This window comes from Empidonax traillii, unplaced genomic scaffold (genome assembly GCF_003031625.1).
Source record: "Empidonax traillii isolate 1590-97213 ecotype Southwest subspecies unplaced genomic scaffold, ASM303162v1 scaffold1590:size92424, whole genome shotgun sequence".
In the NCBI taxonomy this organism is placed as follows: Eukaryota; Metazoa; Chordata; class Aves; order Passeriformes; family Tyrannidae; genus Empidonax; species Empidonax traillii.
The window spans coordinates 60,338-87,333 of record NW_020956783.1 but is presented as its reverse complement, the minus strand read 5'-3'; the positions used below and the strand labels follow the sequence as shown (position 1 = coordinate 87,333).

General features: G+C 52.6%; 4 protein-coding genes across 12 annotated transcripts in view; 3 read left to right on the top strand and 1 right to left on the bottom strand.

Moving 5' to 3' along the window:
* The first annotated feature begins 367 nt into the window (after positions 1 to 367).
* NRROS (negative regulator of reactive oxygen species) lies at positions 368 to 6,163 on the top strand. 6 transcript variants are annotated; one of them, XM_027907978.1, is made up of 4 exons: positions 368 to 562; positions 2,894 to 3,004; positions 3,466 to 3,589; positions 3,822 to 6,163. In XM_027907978.1, the coding sequence occupies exons 3-4, from the start codon at positions 3,482 to 3,484 to the stop codon at positions 5,787 to 5,789; spliced, it is 2,076 nt and encodes a 691-aa protein (XP_027763779.1). In that variant the 5' UTR covers positions 368 to 562; positions 2,894 to 3,004; positions 3,466 to 3,481; the 3' UTR covers positions 5,790 to 6,163. The 6 variants fall into 6 exon arrangements, with proteins under 6 accessions (XP_027763779.1, XP_027763782.1, XP_027763783.1 ...); XM_027907982.1 differs by having other exon boundaries at positions 501 to 562; positions 2,891 to 3,004; XM_027907981.1 differs by lacking the exon at positions 2,894 to 3,004.
* A 3,457-nt stretch (positions 6,164 to 9,620) lies between these two features.
* CEP19 (centrosomal protein 19) lies at positions 9,621 to 13,009 on the bottom strand. 3 transcript variants are annotated; one of them, XM_027907989.1, is made up of 4 exons: positions 12,938 to 13,009; positions 12,871 to 12,907; positions 10,689 to 10,874; positions 9,621 to 10,381 (listed from the first exon to the last, which is right to left on the bottom strand). In XM_027907989.1, exons 3-4 carry the CDS (start codon positions 10,816 to 10,818, stop codon positions 10,020 to 10,022), a joined length of 492 nt encoding a protein of 163 aa, XP_027763790.1. In that variant the 5' UTR covers positions 10,819 to 10,874; positions 12,871 to 12,907; positions 12,938 to 13,009; the 3' UTR covers positions 9,621 to 10,019. The 3 variants fall into 3 exon arrangements, with proteins under 3 accessions (XP_027763790.1, XP_027763791.1, XP_027763789.1); XM_027907990.1 differs by having other exon boundaries at positions 9,621 to 9,976; positions 10,013 to 10,381; positions 12,871 to 12,949; XM_027907988.1 differs by having other exon boundaries at positions 12,871 to 12,949.
* Positions 13,010 to 13,109: 100 nt separating this feature from the next.
* On the top strand, positions 13,110 to 18,771 carry PIGX (phosphatidylinositol glycan anchor biosynthesis class X). Its single transcript, XM_027907987.1, has 6 exons — positions 13,110 to 13,174; positions 13,867 to 13,930; positions 14,368 to 14,500; positions 15,257 to 15,470; positions 16,911 to 17,011; positions 18,196 to 18,771. Exons 1-6 carry the CDS (start codon positions 13,120 to 13,122, stop codon positions 18,337 to 18,339), a joined length of 711 nt encoding a protein of 236 aa, XP_027763788.1. The 5' UTR covers positions 13,110 to 13,119; the 3' UTR covers positions 18,340 to 18,771.
* Positions 18,772 to 21,701: 2,930 nt separating this feature from the next.
* Positions 21,702 to 26,996, top strand: part of PAK2 (p21 (RAC1) activated kinase 2) — a 39,869-nt gene continuing 34,574 nt past the window's right edge. The window contains exon 1 of one of the 2 annotated variants that reach the window (XM_027907984.1): positions 21,702 to 21,722. The gene's annotated coding sequence lies outside the window, so the exon portion shown is untranslated. The remainder of the gene's footprint in view (positions 21,723 to 26,996) is intronic. The other variant, XM_027907983.1, reaches the window with a different exon arrangement.

Genomic DNA, 26,996 nt, shown 5'->3' with positions numbered 1-26,996 from the left:
AAAGTAAATTAAACCCCCATAAAGCACAGCCCATCCAGGGTGAGGGCTGGGGGTTGGGGGGTGATGCTGCTGGGGAGGAAAAGGAGGGGACCAGCAGCAGCTCTGGGACGTTTTCAGAACCACCCAGGTGCAGGATGTGGGGAAAGTGTGAAGTGAAGCACTTCTACCAAACTGCCCCAGCACAGAGCCCTGGCCTGGGGCTGCTTTTGGGGACAGCGGGGTGGGTGAAACCTGGGTGGGTGCTGTGGGGACTGTCCCACCCCACAGTGCCCTTGCTGCTGGGGAGTGGGGGTTACACTGCCCTGGCTCTGGGGGTGGGCTGGGGGTGGAGCAGGGCATGAAACAGTTTGGTTTTTTCTCCCAGTTCCTGCTGGGCGGCAGGAGGAAGCTGGCTTGACCCTCAAGGCATCACCATGTTTGGTGGCACCACCAGGAGGAATCTCACCAGAAGGTCTCCCAGGAGCCTCCAGATCCAGTGAGTGGAATATGGTCACGGCTGAGGATGCTCAAGGTTTACAGTTCCAGGTGACTCTCTGCCAGCTCCCGCATCTCCAAGCACCAGGTGAGGGGTTTGGGTGAGGGCTGGGCTTGTGCCAGGTTTTGGGATCAGCAGTTTATAACTATTGGCCAGCCTCAGCCCTTCATGTGCCCTTGAGCAATGCCATGGGAATTTTGCCCTGCTGCAGTTTCTGCCACTCCTGTTCGCTTCTCTCTTCTCTTTCTTGATTTTTGTATGTCAAACTTCCTTGAAAATGGAGGAAACGAAACCACAGGGCTTATTGTTGAGTGACATGAGAGAGCTCAGCCTCCTCCCAGAGAAGAAATTCAATTTAGGGGGAGGGCAAAAAAAATTATTTCCCTCGTCATTTGTGTTGGCTGCAAGAGTTTGGGGGCCATGTGGTCTGGCAGGTGGGGGGTCTCCCAGATGAGATGTCCCTTGGAAAGGTCTTTGTGTGCCACAGTTCATCTCCCAGCTCTGCAGAATATCCCACTGGTGCCAGGGAGCACATGGAATGTGGAGCATGGATACTGCAGGGCAGAACCTGCTGATCCCATTGGACAGGGTCTTGCTGCAGGGCTGGATCCCTTTTCCATAGTTCTGAACCCTTCCCCAGCTGGGTAGATCCAGGCAAACGGTTTTCCTCCTCAGTGGAGGATTTGGGGCCTTGGGGATGTGTGAGGACCTTGGGAGAAGGGAGTCATGGGGTGGGGAGATGGAGAGCAGGAGTAGATGGGGATGAGGAGTAAGGGGACCTCCCTGCTCATATTGCCTTGGAAATGTGGATCTTTGTTTCTTGTCAGCCGTGGGAAAAGCCATTTCTGCTGACTTTCCCGTAGGGATCAGCACTCAGGAGTCCCTGTATCCAGATGGGTCTGACCTGTGCCCTGGGTGCTGGGTTTGCCGAAATCCCGAGCAGCCCCAGGAGACCCAAAGGACTGGGGGTGGGGAATCTGAGCATCCCAAATCTCACCTACACAATGGGAGGGGCTGGGCATGGGTGTTCCAAAGTGGAGACTCCTCAATGTATGGGACATGTCCAACCTTGGCTTGGGAGGCAACAGGAAATAACAGCACCTTCCTCCCCCATGGGATGCACATCCCTCGGCTCCTGTCAAAGTCCCTGTGCTGGGCACTGGAGGCAAACAGGGGCTGGAGGGACACAGTGGGAATAGCTGCCATGCAGGGTAGTGGCATTTCTCCACCCTGCAGGACCGGTGCTGTGGCTCCACAGACCTCTCTTCAGTCAAGATCTCTGCGCCCCGAAACCCCAGCAGGGGTTCTGCTGCCTGAGCTGTGCAGAGCGGTCCCAGTGTCAGGCTTGTCCCTGGGAGCAGCAGGACAGGCAGGAGCTGGTTCCCCCTGGCAGCCCTTGGTTCCCTGCCCGGCCCCCGAGGTTCCTCCTCGCCAGAGAGCTGTGTGTGAGTGCGTGACCCCGGCTGTAAGTGCTGAGATCAGTAAGCGAGGAGCTCGGCCGCGCTCTCTGCCTCCATGTGACTGCAGTTTCCGTTGCTCCTTCCGCAAAAGGCTATATCGGTGCTCAGCGAGAGGGTGGGTGGGACACACGCCCAGGGGGTCACCCTTGCCCCTGGCCCCGAGAGCCCCCCAAGCGCAGCCCAGGGGCTACTGGCTGCAGGATGGACTGTGCCAAACCCTGCGCGCCACCCCACGTGGTGAGTACCTGCTCCCCCTTTTCCCCCGATACCTGTGCTTGGGGAAAACCCTAAAGGGGTTTTTTGGGGAGCCCTTTGTGCCAGTCTGAGCATCTGTGGTGGCTGTGTGTCACTAGTGCCCACGCTTGAAGAGCTGCGGCTGTGTGGGCCGGTGCTAGGGCTGGTGTGAGGTGTGGGGAGCACCCTGGGTGCTCCCAGAGCTCTTGGATGTGGGCTCTGGTGTGGGGCTGCGGGCAGGGGTTTCCTGCCAGGGCTGCTGCCTGCTCTCCTGGCTGGGCAGGTGCCATCCCTGCAGCTCCAGGAAGGAGCAGGAGCATGGAGGTCCTTCTGGTGTTCAGAGAGGCCAAGAAAGGCTGGGCTGGGTGAAGGCAAGTGGGAGTTTCTGTAGAGGGGTTCAGGAGCCAGAGCCAAAGCTGCTGGATTTTGGGTGCAGTGAGGACTTAGCATGGTCCCTCTCCTGCTTCCTGATGGGTATGAGGTGCTGCTGGAGACCAAGGGCTTGGGAGGGCCAAAGGTGCTGTGTGCCAGCTGCAGCTCAGGGAAGGGGGGCTTCCTCTGCACCCCCCCAGATTAATAAATGCTGCTTTGATAAGGCACCAGCTCAACACTTTTGGCTGTCCCAAGGAAAGAGACAGCCCAGGACATGCCCCTGCTCCCTCTGTGCTGGGAGGCTCTGGCTGCAGGGCTGCCCAAGATATCCCCCCGTTTCTCCTTCAAGCAGTGGCCGTTCTGAAAGTGCTGTGTGCCGAGGCCTCGCTGAGCCCTCACTGCTCATTTGCCTGAGTTTCGGCTTTTCCCCAGATGCAAATGCCATCAGCTTGGGTCCCACCAAGTCAGTAATGGGGCAGGTTGTGCTGGAGAGCCTCTGATTCCCTGGGAGGGCCCCTGGCAGGGAGGGGTGCTGGGGGGCTCGGTGTGGGGGACTGGGTCAGTGTGTCCTGGGGCAGCGTTTGGTGCCAAGAGAGGGGACACAAGCCCTGCAGGGGGACTCTCTGCTCAAGGGATGCATTTCAGTGGCACTGATGAGCAGCTGTGCAGCTCTGATGGTGCCTTTCCCACGTGTGTGCCCCATGCAGGGACTGAGCTGCCACCTCCCTGTCCCTACTCCTCTCCTGCCCTCCAGGCTCAAACTGGGGGAGCCCCACCAGGGCTTCTGCTGGGGTGGGTGGGCTTGGTGAGGAGGCCCTTTGTCCCTTCTCCAAAGGCAGCTCGTGGTGGCCCAGGTAACCTGGGCCTTTTGGGGCAAGCAGTGTGCAGCTTCTGACATCCTGGCCTCTGTTTCCATCTCTGCAGGAGTGCCGCCGCTGAGATGGAGGCCCCGCTCCCTGGTCTCTCCTTGCTTCTGGTCCTCCTGGCAGTGGGATGGGGAAGCAGGGCAGTTGCAGCCTGGGCACCATCTCCGGGTGGCTGTGAGCTTGTAAGTCCTCTCCTGTGAGCCCTCACCCTTCTGACTGCTTGGTCCTGCCTGGCAAACCCAGGTGCCTCAGCATGCCCAGACCTTCCCTGTCCCAGCTACTGCTTGGAGGGGACTGGGGTGCCAAGGTTCTAAACACAGAGCCACCTCCTCCATCCTCACTCTTCTCCCCAGCCTTCTCCCTCCTCATCTCCTGCCTCTCAGAGTGGTGTTACAGATCCTCCTCTTGCTTTAGGTGCAGAGCACCGTGGACTGCACTGGGAAATGGCTGAGCTCCATCCCAGGAAACCTTCGAGGCGATACCGAGGAGCTGTTGCTCGATGACAACACTATCCAGGTCCTGGGAAATGCCTCTCTGCTTCCATATACCCAGCTCTGCCGTCTCAGTTTGACCAAGAACCGGCTGGAGCTCATCAAGCCCGGTGCCTTCCACAGCAGCCAAGGCCTCCAGGAACTCTTCTTGTCAGACAACCTCCTCTTCACCAACTACTCACTGACAGCAGCTGCTCTTTCTGCTCTGCAAGCCTTGAGGACACTGGATCTAGCTGGAAACCGCCTCACTGAGGACATGGTGTCGGTTCTGGTCGAGAACCTATCTTCCTTGGAATCTCTGTCTGTGGCCAGGAATGTCATCATGAGACTGGACTCGTCCATCTTTACAAACCTGACACAGCTGCTGGAGCTGAACCTGGAGAAGAACTACATCTTTGAGATTGACGAAGCTTTTGAAGGGCTGCAGAGTCTGCAGAAGCTCAACATAGCTTACAACTACCTCCCGTGTCTGGTGGGGTTCGGCCTCACCCAGCTCAGGGTGCTCAACATCAGCAACAACATCATCGAGTGGTTTCTGGCCCTGGAAATCGATGACCCCTTTGAGCTGGAGGTGCTGGACCTGTCCCACAACCGCCTGCTGTTCTTCCCTGTGCTGCCCCGGCAGAACAAGCTGCACTCCCTGCTGCTGCAGGACAACAGGATGAGCTTCTACCAGCACCTCCCCAACGGCACGTCCCTGGCCAACGTCACCGTGCAGTTCCTCATCATTGATGGCAACTCTACCAACATCACAACGGTCAGGCTCTGGGATGAGCTCTGCTACAGCAACCTCTCCTCCCTGCGCCTGCTGGACATGAGCCAGAACCAGGTCTGGGGCCTGCCAGAGGGCTTCCTGGCCCAGATGCCCTCCCTGACCCACCTGAAGCTCAACCAGAACTGCCTGGAGGCGTTTCACCTGTTGGAGGAGGGCCCCTTAGCCATGCTGACTGAGCTGGACCTCAGCCAGAACCGGCTGGTGGAGCTGGGGACAGAGGTGGGTGTCGGGGACATCCTGCCCAACCTGCAGCTCTTTAACGTCAGCGCTAACAGGCTGCGGGCGCTTCCTCCCAGAGTTTTCACCCACACCAGGAAGATCACTACCGTGGACCTCAGCCACAACCAGCTTGACCTCTGCCCCCAGCCAGACGTTGCAGGTGAGGCAGAGACTCTCCCCTGCGTGGACATCAGGGGCGTGGAGACCTTGACCCATCTCTCCTTGGCCGGCTGTGGCCTGCGGGGGCTGGGCGGCCGCCCCTTCCAGGGAACGTCGTTGATCCACCTGGACCTCTCCGACAATTGCCAGGCACTGTCCAGGGGCCTGGGGTGGCTGCAGGACCTTGCCCTGACGCTGCAGGTGCTGTCTCTGAGGAACACCAGCCTCTCCTCCGCCTCCCTGGACTTCTCCGCCCTGAACAACCTCGTGCGCTTGGACCTTTCGGGGAATTCCTTGCCCGCCTTCCCCGCCTCGCTGGGCGCCCTGGAGCTGCACAGCCTGGACCTGCGGGACAACTGCCTGCCGGCGCTGCCGCCGGGCGCGGCGCGGACGCCGCTGGGGAGGAGCCTGCGGGAGCTCTACCTCAGCCGAAACCCCTACAACTGCTGCACGCTGGGCTGGTGGGACGCGCTGCAGCGGGTGGAGGGACTGCGCGTCCCCGACGGCCGGGAGGTGACCTGCAGCCACGGCTCCCGCACCCTGAGCCCCGGCGCGCTGCCCGAGCCCGTCCTGCGGAGCTGCCGCTGGCAGACGGCAGACCTGGCGCTGCTCTACCTCGTGCTGGCTCTGCCCACCTGCCTGACGCTCCTGGTGGCCTTCGCTGTCGTTTTCCTCATGCTCAAGGAGAGGCTGCTGAAGATACTGAAAAACCGGTGTGGTGCTTCCAGCCCTTACTGATGGTTGAGGAGGAGGAGGAGGAGGAAGGGCTCAGGACGGGGAATGCGAGTGGGTGGGTGGTTGGCCGCTTACAGGATTACAGGTGATAACCCCTCCGGGGTGGGTGAGATGGAGAGTCGATGGATGGAGGACACGGGGTGCTGAGAGAGCCCTAACGGTACCCAAAGGGTGCAGGGCTGTGTCCAGTGATGGAGCCTGGGAATCCTCAAGGGACACATCTTCAGCAGAAACCTTCAGCTGGTGTGGACAAGAGCTAAGCAGACACATCAAACACCTCTTGGCTGAAGGGACAGGTTGCCCAGAGAAGCTGTGGATGCCACATCCCTGAAGTGTTCAAGGCCAGGTTGGACGGGGCTTGCAGCAACCTGGGCTAGCGGAAGGTGTCCCTGCCCATGGCAGGGAGGTGGATCCAGATGTTTTTTTAAGGTCCCTTCCAACCCAAACCACTCTGTGATTCTGTGACAGTTTTCCCCAGCGCTGTTTTCTTCCCCTCCCCCCCCCCGCCCCCGCTACCCCTTTCCCCCTTTCAGGCAGTTCCTTTTATTTATTCCCACCTCAAAACATCCTCCAGATCTGCAAACGGCCTCCACGAAGTGCCCGGGCTGGAGCAAACATGACCCGGGTGCTGCAGAGAAGGATCTCTGTAGCCTCAGCCTCTTGCGGGCACTGCAAACCCGCAGGCAGCCCGGAGCGTGCACCCTGTTGCTGCGCTGATAAGATGGGCGTTGTCAGCAGGGCTGAACACATTTTGGGGCTTCGTTTCTTTGCTAAACCGCAGCCCTGGTTAGAAACGTCCATTAAAGCCAGCCCGGGTGAAACGATGTGAAACATTGATTGAAAGGCGGGAGAGTGAATTATATCCTTGGTGATATTTTATCATGGACTTAATTTTCTGCCAGCAGTGCTGGATTAAAGATGCAAAGGAAGTAAGAGAAAGTCCTCCCCTTCGTTGTGCAAGCCCCGCTCCGGCGAGTGTGGGGGGTTTCCTCCACCTGGCTCCGGTCGCAGCTCACACCGTCCCTCCCGGAGCAGCAGCCCTACCTGAGGAAGCGCCGCTCCGTTCCTCGGAGAGTCTCCGCGGGGGAAAGAAGTGGTGGTGGTTTGTGCTAACTCAAAAGCCCTGCTGAGAACGAGAGCGGCTTTATTCCCTGGCATTGTCTGAATTTTCCAGTGAAACACGTTTAATTAGGAACAGGGGAAGCGGCAGTGCCAGTGTGAGCATGCCGGGGGCATGTCCTTGTGTGAGTGGGCTCAGCAGGGTGATGTGGGGTGTGCTGGGGGCTCGAGCCCACTGGAGTTGTCCTGGGAGGTGGTGGAGGGAGGTGCCCAGGCTGGTGTGGGACCGGGAAGATGCCAGGGGTGGTGCAGGCAGCAGGAGCAGGGCAGCCCCCTCCACGGCAGGGGTGTGGAACAGGGACTGGGGTGACGGGTGAGCCTGGTGTGGCCATGCTGGGCTGGGAAGCGGCACAGGTTCGACCTGCTGGACCTGCTGGCAGCTCCAATAGGGCCGAGCATGGCCAGGGCTCTGGAACCCCACTGCCAGACCTGGCCCAGAAATGGCTGCTTTCTGGTCCTGTTTTAGACTGAACTAGCCAAAACCAAACCAGGGCCCAGCTGGGGAATCCCTCAGCCTCTTTCAGCCCTTCTTTTGCCAGTAAGCTGCACCCCTGGAGGACAGCAGTGACCTATAAATACACCCCTGCGCTGTCTCCTGGCAGCGTTCCAGCATCTCCCTGATGGCAGGATGAGCAGGTGCCCCAATCCCTGGGGGTTTTCCTCTGCTGTGGGTGCCAGGGCCAGCCTTGGAGGGTTCGCTTTCCCATCACCACGTTCGCTTTCCCATCACCACAGCCAATGCTGCTTCTCCTTTTGGAAGGGGGATGTGGGGTGGAGGTGGGAACACATGCCCAGGGAGGAACCCGGGCACCCCACACTGTCCAGGGCATGGATAAAGAGTGAGGGTTCTTGATTGTATTGAGCTGATGTGGGGGATAATCCACACTCCCCCATCACATGCCTGCAAAGCTGGGGCTCACCTGAAGCTGAGATGTGCATGGGATGTCAGGGCAACAGGAGGAGATTCCACTTTCAGAGTGGTGGACATCTTTACAAAGCTGCTCTCACCATCTTTGCAAGGTCATGGTGATAGGAAATGCCCTCTGTGACTGGAGAACCCAAGTGTCCCACCCAGCTTCAGTAATGGCCAAAAGGACATCCCAGGGAACACCACCTTCATGTTGGGAAAACCACGGAGTATCCTTTGTTTGGAGCACATCTCTAGAAGAGGGTGGCTGGGAGCAGTGAGCGTGGATTGATGAGGGTAACCTGTGCCTGCCCAACCTGCTTTCCTCTCAGGGTGAAATGGGTGGATCTGTAGGCAAGGGAAAGTGCTGGGTGCCATTTCCCTCAGCTTCAGCAAAGCTTTGGACACTGTTCCAGAATATTTTTCATCCAAGTACGGATGTCACAGTCTGGATGGGTGGGCAGTTGGCAGGTAAGGATCAGTTGGAAGATGAAGCACACAAGGTAGTGGTTAGTAGGAGACTGGTGAGAAAACACCAGGGTCTGGTTTGGGATCTGTCCTGTTTCATCTTTGTCCATGATCTGAAGGAGGCTGTGGAGCACCTCTGTGGCAAGTTCACAGACGAGCCCGAACTGGGAGGACCAGTAGGGGTCCATCCTGAAGCACTGGTGTGGGCTGGAAGGACGGGCCAGCAGGAACCTCACGGTCCAGAGAGGTGATTACCCCCTCAACTGGGCACTTGTTAGGCCTCATGAAGCCCCCACTGGGAGGAGGGCCACGCCCAGGGAGGGAGCGCAGCCACATCCTCCCAGCCCAGCCAGGACAACGCTGGGTGCAGGCTGGGTGTGCAGGAGGAGCCCCCATGGCCCCCTCCCACCCGAGTGGGAGATCTTTCTCTGCTGTTCTGTCGCAGTCTTTGAGGCAAGGCCTGTGCCAGAGCCCCACACACCCCTTCCGATCCTGGGAGAGCTGAGTCAGGCTTTAGATTTCCTTAATTTTGGCAAGTGAGGCACCAGCTTCAGTTTCTAACTGAAGACCTCTGTGGCCAAGTGTGAGCTCCCTCCTGCTCTGCAGTGATAGCACAGCACGGTGGTTTCACTGAGACCCGTTCCAGATTTTCCCAGCAGTGACTCTATCGTTTCGGTGTGTGGGAGGAGAGCTCCTCCAGCCCCAGCTCCTGTGCTGCCACAAGACATCTTGCTGATAAATTTAACATGTTTTATTTAGTTTGTGGTTGCGAGAAGGCAGGAACTAGTCTGGGAGGCCATTTACACCTCCTCTGAGTTACCTCAGGTAGCAGCTCGGGATGAAGGCCCATCCCACCCACAGCCCTCGTGGCCATCCGGGTTCAGAAAGCCAAAACCCGGGAAGCTCTTAGAGTTGTGCAATTTCCTAAAAAATCCTAAACTCAGTCCTCCAGTTGTTGCAGGAGAGAAGGATTTGGCTGGTACAGACCAGCTGAGGTAGACAGTGGCAATAAAAGCTTCAGTGGGATGAGTGAAGGTTTTGTTTAACTCTAAAGCCCAGCCTTTGACCATTTACCACTTATTTTTTTGGATACTTTAAGCACATTCTCCCAGAATTGAGCACTTATAAGAAAGCATCATCCAGCAGTGTAAGGAACCAACCACCCCACTGCAGCAATTTGAAATCACCATGTGTTCAAAAGTGCTTTCAAGACTAATCCATTTCCTAGATATTCCTTTTTTTAAACATAAGGATTTATATTTGTGTAAGCTAAAACTGGAGATTTAAGCATTTTTCAGGAAATATGAGAGTAATACCCTCAGTGCACTCTTGATTTATCCAGAAAGAATGATATATATTTAGCTTCCCAGCAGGCAGTAAGAAACACTCTACTTGTGCAATACAGCTTTAACAGTGCTTTCAGGACATGAATATTTAACATTTCATTTTCAGCCAAAGCTGACTGAAATGTAAAAAAAAAAAAAAAATTGAAAGATTAAATAATTTAAAATTCTTTTATGTAGGAAAAGACTAAAACCACCCAACGATTTCAGCTGTCCAGTTTCCATTTCATCAAGTCTGGCTTCTTAAACAAAGCTCTCTTAACCCTGGGATTGCTGTGGCCCCTCGGGTTCTCCATAGCCAACGTGCATCAGCTCCTGCGGCACCGACATCGTCCTCCCTGCTGGGACAGTGAGATTTGTCTCTGAGCTGCCCATCCAAGACACTTCTGTCTGGAATCAGATTTCTTCATCTGACTCCATGTCCCAGCCACAGGACTCCAGCTGCTCGTCCTGTGGGAACTCCACCTCAATGTCATAGACGAAATCAGGGTCATCCTTCTTCTTCCTGTTCTTTTCGAAGAGCTCATCCATGATGCTCTTCCTCTTGGCTAGTTCCTTGTCGTCTAGTTTGTTCATATCCTCCTCTGGGTCAATGGTCTCTTCCTGCTGAAACTTTTCCAAGCTCTCAGCCAGGCTCTCTCCTCCCAGATGGCCTCTCAGCAAACTGTAGAGCTTCCGGAGCTGACGCATCGAGACCCCTTCCAGGTAGGCCTTGTGCCGAGGGTTGTTCTTCAGCTGCTCGGCGGCAACGCTGCAGTCTGGAGACAAAAACCACCACGAGGACTTACAGCTGCAAGCAAAGCTCTTCCCAGAGACACTTCTTCTCCCAGTCCCTCCCAAGGGTGTCTCTCCAAACCCTCCAGACTTAGAGGGCCACTGCTCAGGTTGAGATGGAGCCTTGGACTCCTCGGGGAGACAGTGTCACCCCAAAACAACCCCTGTCTGCACATCCTGCATGCTGCTAAGAGGCTACTCAGCTGTTACTAACAATGCTGTTACCAGTGAGTTCCTCTCTGTGTCTGGAGGGGACCTGGGGAATGCTACAGGTGAATGAATGCACCTCACCTGAGAACCTGGAGAAATTCCTGACGGGCATGATGCGCCGGCGGGTCTTATCCTGGCTGTGGTCTCTGTAGATGAGGACGATGGATAGGGGCTGGAAGCAGACCCCGCACTTCTGTGCAGTGAAAGTCATTCCAGTCCTGCTGCTGGGAGTGGCCTCATCAGAGTCCTCAGCAATGGTGAACCTCACTGGGAAACAGGGAAAAAGGAAACGAAGTCTGAGAGCCCCTCAGCTCTGGTCTTTTTGTCAGGAGTAGAGTGACATGTTCAGCAAAATCACAGAATCTTAGGATGGTTTGGGTTGGAAGGGACCTTAAAGCTCATCCAGTCCCACCCCCTGCCGTGGGCAGGGACACCTTCCACTAGCCCGGGTTGCTCCAAGTCCTGTCCAGCCTGGCCTTGGACACTTGCAGGGATCCAGGGGCAGCCGCAGCTTCTCTGGGCAACCTGTGCCAGGGAGGAATTCCTTTACTTGTCTCTGTTTGTCACAAGCCTGGGGCTATCACACTCCTGATTCCATATGGTGAGTGACAGCCTTGCACCCACAGTGTTGATGTGTCTAATACTGGGATTGCCCCTTTTTAAAGATTTTAAGAGCAGGGGCACCCATCAGTGTTTGCTTTCTGAAGCTTCAGAGTGATCTCACTACAGCACTAGATCTGTAACCTGGTGAGAGAACAGAGTCAGAAATGAAAACCAAAAATAACAAAACTTCTTATTAAGTGGCAATGAAAATATTAATTAAAGAGTGGAGATGTCTCATTTCAAAGTAAGGGCTGCTGAACTCTAAGGTACAAGTGCCTCAGTCAGCTACTACACAGAGAAGGTTATGGAGTTAATCCCTAATTATCCTTTTTACTTTGCTCTGAAACATTTGGTCTTGCAGCAGGACAGGAGGAACATCAGCCTGACTGGCAGCAACATCTTCTCTTTTCTGCCTTATCACATCTGTCCCCAAATGCTCTTGGGAACTTCTCAGCATCCGCTCTGCCCTTGGCTCCACCCCCTTTTTGGGTGAAAATTAATAGATTATGAAATTAAACTAGAGGAGATTTAAAGGTACAAGTCTGCTGCAGCTCCTGTTTCCCAGCTCAGCTAACAGCACTGAGTGCATGTGCTACTTTTATTTTGGTTTTAAATAAGTGAAAGTATGCCAAATGTGAAGGTGAGCTCAGACTGCCCTACAGACTCCAAGTGAGGCAAAGTAACAAACTATACCCCCCCAAAAAATCAATTTATGTCACCAAATCGAGAAAACTTACATTAATATTCAAAAGCTGCTTTGAAGTAGAGTAGAAGTCTTCTTTCTTTGTTAAAAGCCACATAGGAAAGAGTTCAAATTAGCAGCAAAGTCCTTAATAGTGGAGATTAACCACCTTGGAATTGTCCAAGGCCAGGCTGGACGGGGCTTGGAGCAACCTGGGCTAGTGGAAGGTGTCCCTGCCCATGGCACGGGGTGGAACGAGATGAGCTTTATGGTCCCTTCCAACCCAAACCAGCCTGGGATTCTGTGAAGACGAGAAACATAAAAGCGAGCAGCTGCTCTTTGGATCCGCGGGTGTGTTTTATGGCGCTGCCAACACTGCCGCAGCAGCGACGCCGCTTTTGCCGATAAAAAGCCGGTTTTCCGCCGCAGGAGCAGCCCGGGGTGGGGGGGGGGTGGGAGGAACGGCGGGGCCAGGCCGGGCCATCCCGTCCCATCCCGCCCCTCGCAGGTCCCTGATAGGTCCGGGAAGGGACCACAGGGGCTCATCGGGTCCCTCCTCCCTGCTCCAGAGCACACGGCACAGGACTGTGTCCAGAGGGGTCTGGGATATCCCAGCGATATTCCGGAGTGAGGAGACTCCACACCTTCTCTGGGCAATCCGTTCAGTGCTCGGTCACTGCACAGGGAAGGAATTGTCTCTCATGTCCAGATGGAACTTCCTGGGCATCAGTTCCTGTGCCGGGCACGCACTGCTGGGCCGCCCCGAGCAGAGCCGGGCCCATTCCCTGCCCCTCCCTGCAGACTCTGACAGACATGGGGGAGGCCCCTCTCAGCGTCTCCTCTGGAGGCTGAACAGCCCCGGCTCCCTCAGCCTTTCTTGCTGCCGGAGATGCTCCATCCCTTCAGCATCTCCGTACCCTCCGCTGGGCCCGCTCCAGGCGCTCCATGTCCCTCTTGTACTCCCGCCCATTCCCTCACCTCTGGCGGCCGCAGGGCCGGGCAGGAGGGCGCTGCTGCTGCTGCTGCTTCCTCCTCCTCCTCCTCCTCCTCCTCCTCCCCCGCCCGGTTGCCATGGCTACGGCGGCCGCGGAGCCAAAGGCCCAGTGCTGCGAAGGCCCCCTTCGGGCTGTCCGCACCAATGCCTGCGGGTCGCGGCGCGGCGGAGCGAGGCGCGGGCGGGCCCCGCGCGGTCCGGCGGCGCGGCGGGCAGCCCTGGGAGCGGGCGTCATGGCGGGCGGGTGGCGGGTGAGCGCGGGGCTGGGAGCGCTGCTGTGCGCCCTCCGTGAGTGCCCGCGGAACGGGAACGGGGACGGGACCGGGAACAGGAACGGCCTCTGTGCTGGGACGGGCCGCCAGAGCTGGGCGTGCGCAGCACAGGCAGGAGGAGGCTCCGGGGAGACCTTAGAGCCCCTTACAGTGCCCAAAGGCGCTCCAGGAGAGCTGAAGACGGACTGTGGGCAAGGGCCTGGAGGGACAGGACAGGGGGAATGGCTTCCCATTGCCAGCGGGCAGGGTTAGATGGGATATTGGGAAGGAATTGTTCCCTGTGAGGGTGGGGACGCCCTGGCACAGGTTGCCCAGAGAAACTGTGGGTGTCCCATCCCTGGAAATGTCCAAGGCCAGGTTGGAAGGGGCTTGGAGCAACCTGGGCTCGTGGAAGGTGTCCCTGCCCATGGCAGGGGGTGGAATGAGATGGGCTTTAAGCTCCCTCCCAACGCAAACCATTCTGTGATTTGGGAAGCATATCTCAGTCAGTGGCCCAAGAAAACTCTTCTGCTGTTGATCACAGTCAAATTCTGCAGTGAGAGGTTTTGTAGATGAGATATTCATGCATTATATGGCTTCACTGGTTAAAGTTGCCAGCCCGTGTGATCTGTGTGTGTGCTGTGATCACTGTGAGTGCCGTGATCTCTGTGCTGTGATCTCTGTGCTGTTCTGTGCACACTGTAACCTGTAGTCTCTGTGTCACCTCAGATGTGCAGGCGGCCTGTCGGGACACCACAGTCACACAGGAGCTCCTCAAGGAGGGGTTTCATAGGTGAGTGCTCTCCCAGCCCTCCATCAGCACAGCGTGAGGGCTGATTTTACATGAGAAGAAGTTTCTCCTCTTTTCAGGCACAGTTGTATCAGCTCCTTGAGCCGTGATCCCTGGGCATGTCTCAGGAATGGATTAACATGATCAAGTGATTAACAAGCTCTAATGGGGGAGAACACACCCACTAGGGTTCCCTTTCTAAGACCTCAGTGGAGACCATTGGTAATTGAGAAGTTAACAAAGAAGTGAAACTTCATTTTGGCCATGATGTGGAGTTGGGGTGAGGGAGAGCACGGCTTGGCAGGGAACTGTGTTCTGAATGAATTGCACAGTGTGAGAGCTGCATCTTATCTCTGTGCATCTGGGAAATGTCTCTCAGGGGTTTTATGCTGACTTTTGAAGGACAAGTATAAATGTTTTGCTCCTGTTCTTGCTTGAAGGGACCTGCTGGTGAAGGTGGAGCTCGGGGAGGATGCAGGGGGATGTGCAGTGGCAGCTAGAATTCATCTTCCACCGGGAATCTATGTGGATCCCTACGAGCTGGCGACGCTGCAGCAGCAAAATTTAACCAAGGTAACAGCCCCCAATGCCAGGAGATCTGGCAGTGACCCAGAGAAGGACTCAGGGAATTGTAATCTCTGATCATTATTTGGCTTGTTGCCCCAAGGGGATTGATCCCTGGAAGGAGATGCCACACAGAATCGTCTTTGTGGCTGTATCTCTGGTTTGATCAGCATCAGTTTTGTGTCGTGTGCTGCTGATATTCCCTCACACTGTCTGGTGGAGCTGCTGCTCCTCTGCTTAGCCCCCAGGTGAGCAGCTGTGGGAAGAGCACTCAGGCTGAGAAGGGGGAAGGGTAAACCCCCAAAAAGGTGGTGGGGAGCTGTAAGCAGCATGCTGTGTGTTCAGACAGAGTGGCTTCCCAGCTTCGTTTTCATCCCGGCTTTCTGTGTTACTTTCCAGTCTTTGCTTCACATTTTGGGTAGAGAGATGTGCAAAGGCTGTGGCTTTCATTTCCTTAGGTGCTTGATTTGGTTAAAATGGATGGAAAGGCTGTGGGCACCTTGGGATGCCTGAGGTGCAGGTCGACCCTGCTTACACACCTCACTGAGCTGATGCCTCCCGGGTTTGGCTGCAGGAACAGTAACACTAAGCTTTTCACATGCAGGAATCAGTCATTGGAGAGGGACTTGGAAAGGTATTTTGGAACGGCTTAAGGCCAGAATTTCCAGCTTGATCATGAAATCAAGAAAATAAAATGGAGGAAATTATTTTCCCGCCTTGTGTCGATTCCGATCCCAGTCACACCTGTATCTTTCCCACTTGCAGGCGCTGTTAATTCCTGACGTCACTGATGTGGAGGCTCCTGAGTACTTGGCCACGGCTCTTGTGTTGGTGCTGTACCTGGAGGCAGACCCGCGGTGTTCCCGCTGTTTCCGTGCTGCCGTGCCTGTGCACGCGCGGTACCACCGGCCCACCGAGGGGAGCCAGCATGCCTTGGTCACTCTGGAGAGCCCACAAGTGCTTCTCTGCTGCTGCCACAGTGAGATTCTCAGTGACGTTCTTCTGGGGAGAGAGGAATAAGTGTGGGCAGTCCAGAGCTTGGAATCTGGCTCTGTATTTGTGTGCTGGACACGGAGCTCTCGGTCCTTGTGTGAGCACGAGGGGAAGGTGTGGCCCTGATAAACACCCCGTTGTCTTCCTCACTGGATGCTGCTGCCTGGCCAAAGGCAGGTGGATTGTCAGCACACCTCTTGGTGTTGTGCTGCTGCCATTGTATCCCTGTGCTGTCTGGGTTCTTCCAGCTAGAAGTGCTGGCAGTTGTCACGATCCGTGTGTTTGTCGTGATTCCAGCAGGCCCTGGCTTGCCAAAGGCCTCCTGCTCCGACCACGTTTTCCTGGTGTTTCCCTTGGCAGCTGAAGCTGTGCAGGGTGCATTTAATATCCACTGTCACCTATTTAGAGGAATCAAGGTGTTCTGATGGTTTCTAACACTTTATTCCTGCATTCTCTCTATGTAAGGGGAGAATGTAGGAAACTGTGCCTGAAGCTTAGAATGGTCGAAGTCTCAAACTGGGATGAAACAAGAACCTGATACCACTGACAATGAGTATTTCAAGTTATATGAACAATGAAATCCTACGGTTTTGCTGCAAATCTTGTGTCCCTTCACAAAATCATGCCTGCCAGGTGCCAAATCAAACACACTAAGGTTTTTCAACTCCTTTATCTTCACCTGTGCGTCACTTGAGCAGTGATTTTCTGGGATAAACATAGGGACAGGCAAGACTGCCTTTTCACTTAAAAAAGGGATCTGCAGTCTTCCTGGTTTTCTGCCACATTTACTACTTATGAACAGGAAAACATTTATTATTAATATGAAAAGGTATAAAGTATTGGGAGTTCTTGCGTGTGCTGACAGAAGGCCAAGAAGGAGAAATGTAAGAATGACTTACTTATTTTGGGGAAAATTCTAAGTATGGGTAAAGTTGAAGGATCTACAGACTAACAAGGAATTCTTTGCCCTGTTAAGGACAGAATCATAGAATCATAGAATAGATTGGGTTGGAAAAGACATCCAAGATCATCGAGTCCAACCCCTGATCCAACTCCAATTACTGTATCATGGCACTAAGGGCCATGTCCAATCTCTGCTTAAAAACCTCCAGGGATGGTGAATCCACCACCTCTCTGGGCAGGCCGTTCCAATGCCTGAAAGGGCCAAGATACCACACAAGTGAGATTCTTTCTTGGGTACCTGCTGTATCAGGAAGGGAATTGTTGCAGAGTTCACAGGAGACACTGCCCAGCATCACTTTGGCCATGCAGGGGAGCTGGCACATTTCTGTTTCACCACTTGCCTTCCAGGGAGTTGATTCTGTCAAGCTGTTTTGGGGGAAAAGATCCCTTATTTGGCAGAGTCTTGCAGGCCAGATTTCTTTATCCCCCCTAACTCCTGCTGATGCACTGATGCCTTCCCTAGGTCACCTGGCAGCAGAGTGCTGGGAGCCTGCTGAAGTGGGAGCTCCCTGCTCGGCCGGGAACGTCGGTCCCTGTCAGTGGCACAGCACAACACACAGACCCGTGAGTTCTCCTTTCTGGTTCTTTTTAACATCTCCTGGTTCTCTTTTTCGTGTGATTGGCAACTTCCATAGCACAGGAATTAATCAATGGAAGACTAGTTGGGTGGTTCCCCCCTTTGGGAGGCTCCTTTCTTCCTTTCTGACTGGCTTTTGGCAGGGGTCATCCTGCCCTTCTGCCGTGCTTACAGTCACTCTGTGCTCTCCTGGCCCTTTGGGATGGCTGCTCTCCTCACTATTTTTTTTCCTTACTAGTTTACTTGAAATTCTAGGATATAATTGGCTCTGGTCAAATTAAGAAAAGTCTTTACAATGTTGGTGCTTCAGAGGAGTAGCTAAGTGGAAAACTGCTTGATGATCTAACTAAACTAGGGGTAAAACTGCAAAGATTTAAGGAATAGCATCCTATAAAAAAGGCCACTTCTGTTTGTTTGTTGGTATCTGATTGGGTAAGTATTTAGGAAAGGTGAAATTTCTTATTCTGTGTTCAAAACCAAGGAAAGTTGGATCTTTAGTGTGTTCAACAACTGCCTTTGATGCTCAGAAGGGTCGCAGCAGCCATAGAAATTCAGAAATAAGACTGATTTATTAAAAATTAAATAAATATTTATAATATATATTTATAATATATGTATAATATTAAATATTATATATTATATGTTATAATATATATTGTGTAATATATATTATATATTATTATATAATATAAAAAATATATAAAATATAATAAAAAATCTGCTGTTGTTGTAACACACATGCCTTCTTATATTTAAGATGTTTGGAGATGCCTGGGATATCTGCAGCTCTTGTCCAAAAACACTTTGGAGCTTCCTGCATCCACAAAAAAACAAATAGTTGTTCACCTTGACGAAATGTGCCTTCTCAGTGATCAGACTTCACTGTGAGAGCTGCCCTCCTCCATGTGGTATTCCCTACAAATCCCCAAGGCAAGGCTGGTGTAAGAACAGAGATACAGACCCATTTACTGAGCTTTGCAGTGCAGCAGTGGCTGGCACTGTGTTTGCTGAGAATTAAAAGGGGATGTCCCATCTTGGTTTTGATTTCGAATCCCAGAAGAAGCCTCAGCCAAGGGCTGATGAAATCAGGGTCTGGTTACTAATCCTCTCCTTTGCAGTCAAAATAAAACGGTTTGTTAAATGAGTACAATCTGTTTGTTTTTCCTTGCAGGCACCGGAGGAATCGATGCTGGAGGTTCCTGTGGGGCTCAGGGAACACAGTTCCCTGGTGTGTGCCCTGACCCTGCTCACCACCCTACTTTGTGCCAGCCTCATCCTCGCCGCCACTTGCAGGCACGGACACTTCTCCCTGTGACCTACTCAGAGAGAGGAAACACGGAATTCACTGACCCCCACTAGCAAAACTAACTGGATATTACACCAGCTTCCTACATGGATCCTGTTCTACCGCTATTTGTATCTTAGGGGGTGCAAGGGTCCTATGATGGGTTACAGTTCCTTTGCCTTAATGCTTGGAAACACCTTCCACAGCCCAGAAGACAGTTTGGATGTGTTGTCCATAGCCAAAGCAGGTGGAGGTAGGAAAAAGCCTCAGGAAGCTGAAAGCACCGCTGTGGGCAGCAGGACAACAGTCAGGAATGGAGTTTGGGGCTGCCATTCCCTCCTTCTGGCCCAGAGCCTGCATCCAGTGCTGCCTCTTGTAGAGCTGTTTGTACATCTTGACTCAGGGATTGGTTATTAAGGGTATGGAAAACATTATGGAGTCATTAAAGTCTCTGAATTTTAAGCTTCTTGTGCAGATGGGTTATGTATGAATTTGTGAAGAGACATTCTGTGCATACCTGGGACAGGAGAAGGCTGAAATAATCTCTCCCATTCTCAGAACTGGGAGGGATTGGCTGCTCTTGGTCAAATTAGAATCATGGAATCATTTAGGTTGGAAAACCCCTCTAAGACCATCAAGTCTAACCGTTCCCCAGCACTGCCAAGGCCACCACTAACCCATGTCCCCAGGTGCCACATCCACATGGCTTTTAAATCCCTCCAGGGATGAGGACTCTACCATTGCCCTGGGCAGCTGTGCCAGGGCTGGACAAGCCTTTCCATGAAGAATCTTTCCCAGTTATCCAACCTAAACCTCCCCTGGTGCAACGTGAGGCTGCTTCCTCTCATCTTTGTTCCCTGGGAGCAGAGCCTGCTCCCCACCTGGCTCCACCCTCCTGTCAGGGAATTGTAGAGATGGAGAAGGTTCCCCACGAGCCTCTTTTTCTCCAGGCTGAACAGTTGATCGGAGTTAAGTTCAGAAAGTTTGAAAGAAACTTCACTCTGCTTCAGGAGCGGAAAGAGCCCCTTGGAAGATGAGAGCCAGTGAAAAGATAGTGACTAGAAGCAAATATTTAGAAGACTTGCCTTCAGTCGCCAGGACAGTTGATAAATAGGAGGAAATGGAGAGGAAATTACCTAATGGAAAAGCTGAGTGGCTCTGGAGCGGCAGAGGCGCTCGGGCGCTGTCTCCAGTTGTCAGTAGGTGGCACCGTGAGCCCATGGTAATTCCCGCCTGGAGGATTTTATTCCCTATGAACTGCGGGTGCGTCAGTAAAAGCAGGTGATTTGGGGGAGTGCGTGTGTGAGGGGGGGGTGCATGAAAACTCCTTTTGTGGGCTCAGTGTGAGGCCAAGCCTTCCCGGCAGCAGAATTGTCCTTTCATCGCTGTCCAGCTGTAGCCTCAGGATCCCTTGGGCATCTTTCTCCTGCTGGAATTCTACGGAGAGCTCGTCTTGTGACTTCGCCCACAACAGGTTGGCAAGTGCTCAGACACTGGGCTCTTGTTTGCCCTCGGTGACTGTGCCAGGACTTCATCCACTACCTCAGAGGGGTCAGCTCTGCATCTGCTGGCGGGAGACGTGAAAAGGCAAAAATCAAAGAGAGATTTGGGCTGTTTAACCCCATCAGAGCTGGGACCAGCATTGTAGCGCTTGTCTCTTAGTGGGATTTTTAATTCCCAGAGTTGAATTTGTTCCTGGGCTCGCTCTGTCTTACACTTCCAGGGATGGGACAGCCACAGCTTCTCTGGGCAACCTGTGCCAGGGCCTCCCCACCCTCACAAGGAAGAATTTCCTCCCAATATTCAATCTAAACCTACTCTCATCTTTTGAACAAATGAGAAAAAATATTGCAAGGGGCAAAAATACATAGGTAAAATATAGATCAAGATTCCCATCAATCAGCTTTTGAGCTCAATACAAGGGTCGGACACAAACACTTCCATCATTCATGTGTGTAAGGACCAAATCAGAGTGGGGAAGGAAAAGGGGATGGGGTGTTGAAGGCCATGTTGGGAGTTAAGGCTTTCTGAACACAAATTAATGGGTATAACAACAACAACAACAAAAAAACAAACACAAACAAAACAAAAAAAAACACACAAGAAAAAACCCTCCTAGTTTGTTTCAAAAGCTGTGCTTGGGGAGGGAGACAGAAGGATGGGAGGGGGGTCAGGATTCTGCAAAAGGAGGAGGTACCAGGCAAAGGCAGCACGGAGGGTGAGGTGCCTCCTGGGGATGGGAAGCAGAGCTGAGGGAAGGGTGAAGTCACAAACCCGCTGTGGTTTCTCCACAGAGAGGATGCAAAAAATGAATTAGCAAAAGCTAATTGATCCTGGGAGGATCACGTGCGGAGCTGAGTCAGAAAGGGAAAGTAACATAGGGAAGGAGGAGCGAAGACCACGGCCGTGCCTGCAGGGGGAAGACTCAGAGCCACAGTGGGGTCACTTTGGAATACTGCTCCTGGAAAATGGGCTGAAATACGGCAGGTCTGTGGGTACAAGTGTGCTGTGCCCACCAGCTCTGCAGTAGTGCACTGTGAGGGAGCACGTGTTGGCTGGGACCACAGGCTGGGAAGCCTGATGTGTCCAGACCTGTGTGGAGGTTTGAGGTGTTCGTGGATCTCTCCCCCACGACCCGTGTGAGGAGAAGCTTCCTGGTGTGTATCCTGGTCCTTCTGAAAGGAAAACCACACCTTGCATCAAATCAGGACTGATAGAGGAGGTGAAGTCCAGGCTGCAAGGCAGCTTGGGGAAGTCATGTGGAAGATTAAATGGCTCATAGGAATTTAGGGCTCATCCATTGCTTTCTTGGCTGTGTTGCCATTGCATTGCTTGGAAGCTCCTAGAAAAAGTGTTATATGTATACAAATCTATATAAATCTATATAAATGTTATATATATCTGTTATATCTATAAAATTTATTGTATATAAAATATTTATTTTATTTAAGATTTATTATCGATAACATACACAATGTATATATTATAAAATGTATTATATATTACATGTATAAAATTTATATAAATGTTATATATATATAAATATATTATATACATAACTTTATTTTTTAGGGCTATTGTGGCCCAGAGAAATATAATATTATATAGCTAAATAAACATATATATAGAAAAATAATATATATCATTTAAAGGTATAAAACACTTCCCTCAGCGAGTGGGAACTACAACTCCCATCATGCACCGCGGCGAGCCATCTTCCGGCGGGCGGTGCCCTGCCGGGGTGCCCCGCCCCCGCCCGCCCCCGCGGGCTGTGGCCACGCGCGGCGGTTCCGCTTCCCCTCCGGCCCCGCCGCCGCCGCCCCGCCGGGTCCCGGTCCCGCCGCCGCGCTCAGCTCCGTCCAGCCCGCCCGTCCGTCCGTCCGTCCACCGAGGCGGCGGCGCCGCCTCACCTGGTGAGTGCACTCACACCTGCCGGCCGCGCCCCCCGCCCTTTGTGCGGCCGGGCCGCGCTGCGCCGGGCCCGCGCCGGGCATCGCTCCGTGCGCGGCCCCGGCCCCGCTCCCTCCCTGCCCCTCCGTCCCTCCCTCACCCCCCACCCCGCCGGGCCCGGCCCGGCAGCTCCCGCCCGGCCCGGCTGTGCGAGACCCGCGGCCCGGCCCCGCTTCCTGCGGGCCCGGCGGGCCCCGCCTCGGCCCCCGCCCCCCAGCACCGCCCCGGGCGCGGGGCCCTCGGGAAGTGGGAAATCCTCTCCATCCCGGTGGGAGCGGCGGGGGTGCAGCTGCCAGGGTAAATTGCTGCCGGGATCCCGCCCGCCGGGCCGTACGCGGCCGCTGTCAGTGCCCGCGGGCTGCCCGAGCCCCCCTTCCCGTCCCTGGCGATCAAACCCTGCTCCTGCTCCCCGAGCCCGCCGGGGTTTGCTCCTTCCGCTGTTTTCTGCCTGGTCTCTGTCGCCGCTGTTCGTATTTATCCCGTCAAAGCCGCGCAGGGTGGTTTGGAATCACAGAATCCCAGGATGGTTTGGGTTGGAAGGGACCTTAGGGATCATCCTGTCCCACCCCCTCGCCGTGGGCAGGGACACCTCCCACTAGCCCAGATTGCTCCAAGTCCCGTCTAGCCTGGCCTTGGAAACGCAGGGATGGAGCAGCCACAGCTTCTCTGGGCAACCTGTGCCAGGGTCTCCCCACCTTCACAGGGAAGAATTTCTTCCCAATATCCCATCTAAACCTGCTTTTAGTAGGTTAATGGTAATGCAGAGCAGGGAGGGTAGAGTTGGATTTAGCCTGGTCCATGTGGCAACTGCCCAAAGGCTGATTTGGGAGCAGAGGGTTCATCAGCTGCTTTCGAGGAGCTGTGCTGTGTTTTGCCTGTAGCCAAAATAAACCAGTTCACGTGCTGCCTTACGGCCAGTGATGTCTGTCTGGATATAAAATATAATCATTGTTTTGGAGGCCTTGCAGTAGTAGCCAGGTTAGGGGCAATTCCAACATGGTATGCTGTGAGTTTTTTATCATCTTATTTCTGTCTTTGTTTGGTTTTGCCTGGTTTTTTGGTGGGCTTTTATACCTGAAAAAACAGGGCCTGCTCTAGAGAAAGTCTGGAATTTGCTTTGCAGCTGGAGTGTCCTCACAGTGTGAGTCCTGGAGTGGCATCTCCCTAAAAAAACAGGGACTTGCTCCTCAGTGCTTCAGTTTCTTCATTTTGGAGATGAAGGTAATTAAACTCACAGGGATATTGTGGAAGCAGGTTAAAAAATATGTTACCAGAGAACTGATTCCTTGTTACAGACTGAAATAAAGTAGAAGCAAGTAGAATTATAAAAATGCAAAAATGTTACGAGTTTTTGGGCAGAGTCTTTGAGCGAATAGGAGCACTTTGAACAAAGTGCACTGGGTAATGTTCTAGAGGCAGGAAAAGCCTCACTCCAAAGTTCACTGGGTGGATATTGCAGTTCTTGAGGCCAGAACAGAAATGCTTGAGGAAGAGTAACTCGGATCTTCCCTGTTATCTAAGTTGTGTGTGGAATTTGGCTCATCTTTGCACCGGCGTGGTTGTTAAAACAAAAATATCAGGCTCTTGTCTGGGGAATAATGGCTCTGGCTGGGTACTTTTTGCACTTTTTAACACCATGCAGCTTGTGCAGTGCATCCAGGGCCTGTGCTCTGCTATGCAGCAGCTCGTCAGAGCTTGATTTACTGGGATGAAATTTGTAGTGGGATCCAACTTGGACCTTTGGCCAACTGGGGGAGTTTCCCCCTGGAGGCACCTGCCTGTGCTCCCTCTCTGGGCTGGATGCTAGAGTGGGTGGGTAGATGCTTGGACCAGGTATGTCAGCTCCAACCTTGAGGTTATTTTAGAATAATATCCTTTTAAAATCCTACGTGTGCTTGTGTTGTTTGCCAGCATTTTAATTGTGTTTAAAAGGGAGAATTATTCAAGCACCTTTGGTTTCAAAATAACTTTGGAATTGAGGGTATTGATTGGTGCCGCAGATTTTTTGCTCTTGTGATGATAAGAAAAAGCCATGGGGACCCCAGTCTAGGTCTGTGTATAATTATTAAGATAATTCAGCTTCAGAGCTCTTACATCTGTCTTGGGTTGGTTTTGTTTGGGTTTTTTCCCCTTTTATCTGTTTCCTGCATTAGGAGGTCTGTGCCAGTATTTTCTCGTTCCTCACAACACACACATTTTCTGACGTGGCCGCCACAACAGAGAAGCAGCTCTTTGTTCTGCAAACAAGCCTGAGTTAAAGGCACTGCTCTGGAGGGCCCAGGGATGGCACCAGCAGAGCTCCCAGTCCTGGGACAGGGCGTTGGAAGGGAGCTGAGTCTCCAAAGCATCCGCAAGGAGATGGTGGCAGAGGGCTGGTGGTGGAGAGAGCAAGGGGAAGGAGAGGACTTCAGCAGCCAGGCCCCAGGGATTAACATGCATCCTGATGAACATACTGCTGCTGGCAACTGGGAAAAGCCCAAAACAAGGTGGTCGTGGAGCTTCGCCTTCTTCTCCTGGGAAGATGGTTGCTGCGATTGCTCTGCTCTGCCCTGTCAAAGCGAGGGCTCTCTTTTGGGCTGGGAGTGAGTCAGGAAGGCTGTACCCAGCTCCACTTTGAGTTTTCCAAGCAGGCACCTAAATCCTTATCAAATATGATTGTCTGGCCCCGAACTCTGAGGGCTCTCTGTAGTTGCGCAGTGTCCTCCTGGAGGGGATTTTGTCCCTGCCGTGGCAGTGCTAGGAACTGAGCCTCACCAGGTTCCCGTTTGCCCTCCCAAGGGCAGCATTTTCAGAGATAACCAATCCCTTGGGTGCCAGGCAGGGCTGCCAGGTTGGCTCTCGGGAACGATAAAGTCCACTGGATGCAGAGCTGGATTGATTCTGCCTCCTGGCAAGGTCAGTCTGACCAGGGAAGCACCGTGGAGGAGGTTCCGTTTCCTGCCAGCCTTCGGGAGGAGGTAGGGGAGAGGGAGGGAGTCCAGGGCACTCACCTGGGGGCAAAGGACAAGGAACCCTTGGGCAGGGCAGGGTTTTGAGGGCAGTTTCATTTTAGCAAGGAAACACTGCCATGTTCCCTGAAGGTCTAAGGACTCTTAGCTGACTTTCCTGTTTGGAATAACTGTGTCTTGAGCTTGATAAGACTTTGGAAAGCTCTTATTTCCATTTAAATACAGGTGGTAAGAGGTAGTAGATGTTTTCAGGTGAGAAGAAGAGATCTCCTAGTGACCTACCAGGGATGTGAGGAGCAGATGGAGCTCAGTGTTTATGCTCGCGCCTTACTTCACTGCTCAAGGTTTGTGAGAGCTCAGACCATGGTTTCACCTAAAGCTGGTAAAATTATTTCCTTTACTGTGAAAATGCACACTTCATTGTTTGTATTTTGACTGATGCAGTGATCACTGTCTGTCACGGAGAGCTGCAAATGCTGGTTTTGGTCCTAATTCTCTGACTTGCCAGTTTTTTTAAAGTGGATTACTCTTTCTGTTTTCTCAGCTTCTTTTTATTTTCTCAGCTGGGAAATGGGGATTAACCAGGCTTTGAAAATGTCTCACCTGGCAGGCAGGGATGAGAGTGTTTAGAAAATGCCTTAAAATTGAGAAGAGTTTCAGTTTTCCCGTTGAGATAAATTTTTGATCGGACACATTGTGAATTCACTAAAGGAATTCCTTGTGCTTTCTAAAGGTTGCAGTACACTGAAAAGCTTCAGAAATTGGTGAGGCAGCTCTTTTCCTTCAGGCAAAGCAAATGGATTTTGAAATTCTCAAATTGACGTGTCTAATTTTTGTTTGTGAATTTTGAAATGCTTTTAAAAGTCTTCAGCTGCTAATGAATGTACTGGTGCGTAGAACTGTTTGAATGAGCCCACCTTACTAGGGAAATACAGTATTTTTAAGACTCCTAGAAAATATTGGGGGCTTTGTATAATGGATAGGTTGTTGTTTCCCAAAGGATCTGAGCTCGGTGTTGGTGTAGCTCTGGCAATGCCCGAAGTTCAGTGATATTTGAATCTTTGCTCAGGGCTCTTCTCTCTGCCAATTAGCAAAACTTGTCTTTAAAGGAGTTCTTTCGACAAGGCAGGTTTAATTATTTCTAATTCTGTAGTTTCATTTCAAACACAAGCAGCTGTAGGAAGGAGCCAACGTGTTGAGGCAGCAGTGAATGTGATTTAAGTGGTGTTCAGTGTTAAGAAAGGAGTTAACATCATGTGAAGCAGTGAGGACAGCTGGCAGGTGTATTCAGGAATGAAAATACATTAAAAAGTCTTTCCAATTCAACTTCTTTTTTTTTTTTTCTCTAAAGTTTTCTGCTTCCTGTTTAGGTGCTGGATGTTTGACTCGGTGTGTGCCCACAGGAGTTAAACTGTCAGCACATGGAGCCTTTCCCATAACTCCTTTAATGAGTGAAATTTGAGTTGTCTGATGGCATGGGGTTTATTTTAGAAACTCGGGATACTTTCTACTCTTGCTTGCATTTGTTTTTCTTTTACAGTCATTTCAGAACTGCTTTAACTAGCAGAGGTATCTCTTGGACAAGAGCAAGGAAAAGCTGTTCCTGGAAGATGCTTTTTTAAAATCACCTCTGAATATTTAACCCATTTCCTCTTGGAAAGGTCTCCAGTAAAGTGAGAACCTGGAGGAATGAAAGTCTTTCCCCTAAGCCTGTCTATGGCACAAGGCCATCCTGTTTTAAAGGGATCTGGGGATTTGGGCTTCAGGCAGTAGCTGGCTGGGCAGAGATTCTTGTGGAAGTAGCTCACTAGAAGGGGTTGAATTGAAAGTGCACTTTAGCTCATGAATAATCTGCTTTAGGGTGTAAAAAAACTTAACTGTTTAATAATTTATGTGAATGTTTGGAAGTGAGCAACTTTTAAAATTCGAAAACCTCACTGAAAAGGTAAACTTGCTGGTTTATACTAGTGTTAAATAAACTGAGTGCTTGGGATTTTACCTGGACATTAAATCCACCTGCTGCCCTTAATTTAGACAGAAATATTGACCACAGGTGGATAATTGTTCTGCCACCTGGGCAGGGGGCACCAGCCTCAGTTTGGGGTGCAGGGGCACAGGGAGAGGGTCTGGCTCTCCCCTGGCCCCAGCCCAGGTGTTTTGGGTTCCTGCCCGCCCCGATCTGTGCCATCCCAGCGTGTGGGGATCCGTGTCAGGAACCAAACTGCTGGAAAGGGAATCCTTGATGTTAAACTTGGCTTGGGAATTTTGCTGAGTGATCTGACACTATTG

What these genes read in the sequence shown, in the direction of transcription:
- NRROS (XM_027907976.1), top strand. Translation starts at nt 2,640, where the DNA reads ATGGGTATGAGGTGCTGCTGGAGACCAAGGGCTTGGGAGGGCCAAAGG. An exon ending in ATCAGCTTGGGTCCCACCAA is followed by an intron (nt 3,005 to 3,465) that starts GTCAGTAATGGG and finishes CCATCTCTGCAG; the next exon opens with GAGTGCCGCCGCTGAGATGG. An exon ending in CTCCGGGTGGCTGTGAGCTT is followed by an intron (nt 3,590 to 3,821) that starts GTAAGTCCTCTC and finishes CTCTTGCTTTAG; the next exon opens with GTGCAGAGCACCGTGGACTG.
- CEP19 (XM_027907989.1), bottom strand. Translation starts at nt 10,818, where the DNA reads ATGACTTTCACTGCACAGAAGTGCGGGGTCTGCTTCCAGCCCCTATCC. An exon ending in GAATTTCTCCAGGTTCTCAG is followed by an intron (nt 10,382 to 10,688) that starts GTGAGGTGCATT and finishes TTTTGTCTCCAG; the next exon opens with ACTGCAGCGTTGCCGCCGAG.
- PIGX (XM_027907987.1), top strand. Translation starts at nt 13,120, where the DNA reads ATGGCGGGCGGGTGGCGGGTGAGCGCGGGGCTGGGAGCGCTGCTGTGC. An exon ending in CTCAAGGAGGGGTTTCATAG is followed by an intron (nt 13,931 to 14,367) that starts GTGAGTGCTCTC and finishes TCTTGCTTGAAG; the next exon opens with GGACCTGCTGGTGAAGGTGG. An exon ending in ACAGCACAACACACAGACCC is followed by an intron (nt 17,012 to 18,195) that starts GTGAGTTCTCCT and finishes TTTTCCTTGCAG; the next exon opens with GCACCGGAGGAATCGATGCT.